Below are 2,258 nucleotides of genomic sequence, written 5' to 3' on the forward strand. Positions count from 1 at the left end.
ATCAATGGATGCATTCAAGAAAATAGAGAAAGCACCAAGAACATCGGTGGGAAGGAATGACAGCAATGATGAGGCAAATTTGTTGAACAATGCCGATGAGTTGAAGTTCTAAACTCCAGAAAATGCCATCCAAATCACTGGCTTGAGCTTAGAAAGATCCGATTTATAACGTAAAAACAGCATAGCTACCATATCTTATTGTTTCCTTTTGCATTCAAACTATCTTCAATCGCAGTACTTGACAGAACAGAAACAGTTGCCATATCAATAAATTTACAATTCAGATACTCCTTTGCCAACATCAAAATCAAGAAAACTATAAAACCCTTCAAAAAACTAAAGAAAAGGAAAGGAAATGGCAAAAATTAAAAGTAGATTGGAGACAATTTTCCAATTTGAAACCTTTTCAACTACAACCATTAAATTTCAGAGATTTGACTTATTAAAATTTACAAATCTAAAAAGAAAAGAAAAGAGAAACATATCCCATATCCCCTATCAAACCTCCGATTCCTTTGTTTGTACACGAAACTATCCAACAAACCCAAATAAGCCCATATCCCCAAAACAAACCCCAAAATCCACCTCCATCCCTCAAAAGACTCTTCACCCTCCACCAACAATCTCTTCATGCTACCCCCTACCACTTAAAGTTTGCACCAAACTTGAAGCATGTCTTCTAATTTTCTCATTCTCGTCATCCAAAAACCCAACACAAATCTCCAAAACCCCTTCTTTTTCCGCCTCAGCACGCATTTCCTCCGCGAAACAACACAAACAACTCAATGTCAAAAGCGCGCATTGCACCCCTCTTTCACTCCCATTCCTAATGACCTTAACCAAAACCTCCAAACACCCATTAACCTTCCTCATTTCTTCCCTCCCTTCCTTACATTTCACCAACAAACTCAAAACTTCCACCGCTCTTTCCAGCCCCATCCCACCAATTTTCATCAAAAGTGGCACAGCCCCACACTCCACAGCACGCTTCCTATTATCAACAAATGAACAAATTGCATACAATGCAGTGGCTGCTTCTCTCACTTCACGCCCTTTGCCACTATAAAGAACCCAAATAAGCGTTTTTATCGCATTTGGGTAGGCTCCGATTGTAGCTTTGTTTACTTCCACAACAGCCAAGCTCGTCAAAATTGTGCAACCGATGGCCCGGGAACTTGCCGACCCAGCCCGTATAACATTTATGACCCGACTAATTACACCTTCAGCGACAAGGCCCACCTTGTTATCATCATCAAGAGAGAGATTAAGGAGGAGTGCAAGCGCTTTCTCTTGGATTTCCGACTCGGTCGAGTTGACACAGTTTAGAACCGCTGAGACAGCACCGGACTCGGTAAGTTGGCGGCGGGGTCCCGAGTCCATCTTGGTGAGTCTAGTGAGTTGACTCAGCGAGTGAAGCTTCGACTCCAGCGTCGAAGATGGGGACACGAGAGTGTAGATTAGAAGCTGGGTTTGGTATTTCTTCGATTGGTCCGGGTTCAGGTTCCGACACGGGTTGGGGTCTGGTTGTGATTTTGGGATGGTGAAGCTGGAAATCAGGCTTCTCAAGGCGTGGTTGGGGATAAGACAAGGGTGCTCAGGCAAGGGGAGTTTGGTAATTGGACAGGTACGGTGGCCGGAGTCGAGCCACCGTTGAATTGAGGAGCGGTCAAAGGTGTGACCCGAAGAAAGAATAACCGGGTCGGACATGATTTCTAGAGAAATTGGACACTTGAAATCATCAGGCAAGTGAGTGGCCATGCTTTTGAGGCTGTAAGAAAACTGGGTTTCGTTTTGTTTTGTTTTGTGTTTTGTTGGGTTCTGAGTTGTTTCTCTCACTAGAAATGTTGACTCAGTGTATGTTTCTCTCTCTATAAATAGCGAGAGAGCGAGAGGGGGGTTTAGGGGGTTTAGTTCTATGCATATGCGGGGGTTAATGAGGGAAGTGGTTTAATGACTATAATGCCCTCGTGGCTTATCCAAATTTTCACAAGAGGTTTTTCATTTTTCTGTTTTATTTTATTTTTGAAAAAAACAAATATATAACACTATAAAATATATATTTAGGTTAATCACGATCATTTCACTAATAATAATTGTTTATATAAGAAAATAATTAATATATATTTAAATTGTCCAATTTTTATTTTAAATTGAGAAGGCATAATTGAATTTAAAAACTTTAAATTCAACTCTAATTCTCCAATAAATAAATAAATAAATGTTTTTAATTTTAATTTATTTATCCTCTCCTACTCCTA

At 40.3% G+C, this 2,258-nt stretch overlaps 1 protein-coding gene across 1 annotated transcript; it reads right to left on the reverse strand.

Annotated features, from left to right (window-relative positions):
• Window positions 1–386: 386 nt before the first annotated feature.
• Window positions 387–1,904, reverse strand: LOC133703980 (U-box domain-containing protein 8-like). The gene has a single exon (XM_062128739.1). It carries the CDS (start codon window positions 1,756–1,758, stop codon window positions 634–636), a length of 1,125 nt encoding a protein of 374 aa, XP_061984723.1. The 5' UTR covers window positions 1,759–1,904; the 3' UTR covers window positions 387–633.
• Window positions 1,905–2,258: the final 354 nt, after the last annotated feature.

Source organism: Populus nigra, chromosome 9, assembly GCF_951802175.1.
Source record: "Populus nigra chromosome 9, ddPopNigr1.1, whole genome shotgun sequence".
In the NCBI taxonomy this organism is placed as follows: Eukaryota; Viridiplantae; Streptophyta; class Magnoliopsida; order Malpighiales; family Salicaceae; genus Populus; species Populus nigra.

What these genes read in the sequence shown, in the direction of transcription:
- LOC133703980 (XM_062128739.1), bottom strand. Translation starts at nt 1,758, where the DNA reads ATGGCCACTCACTTGCCTGATGATTTCAAGTGTCCAATTTCTCTAGAA.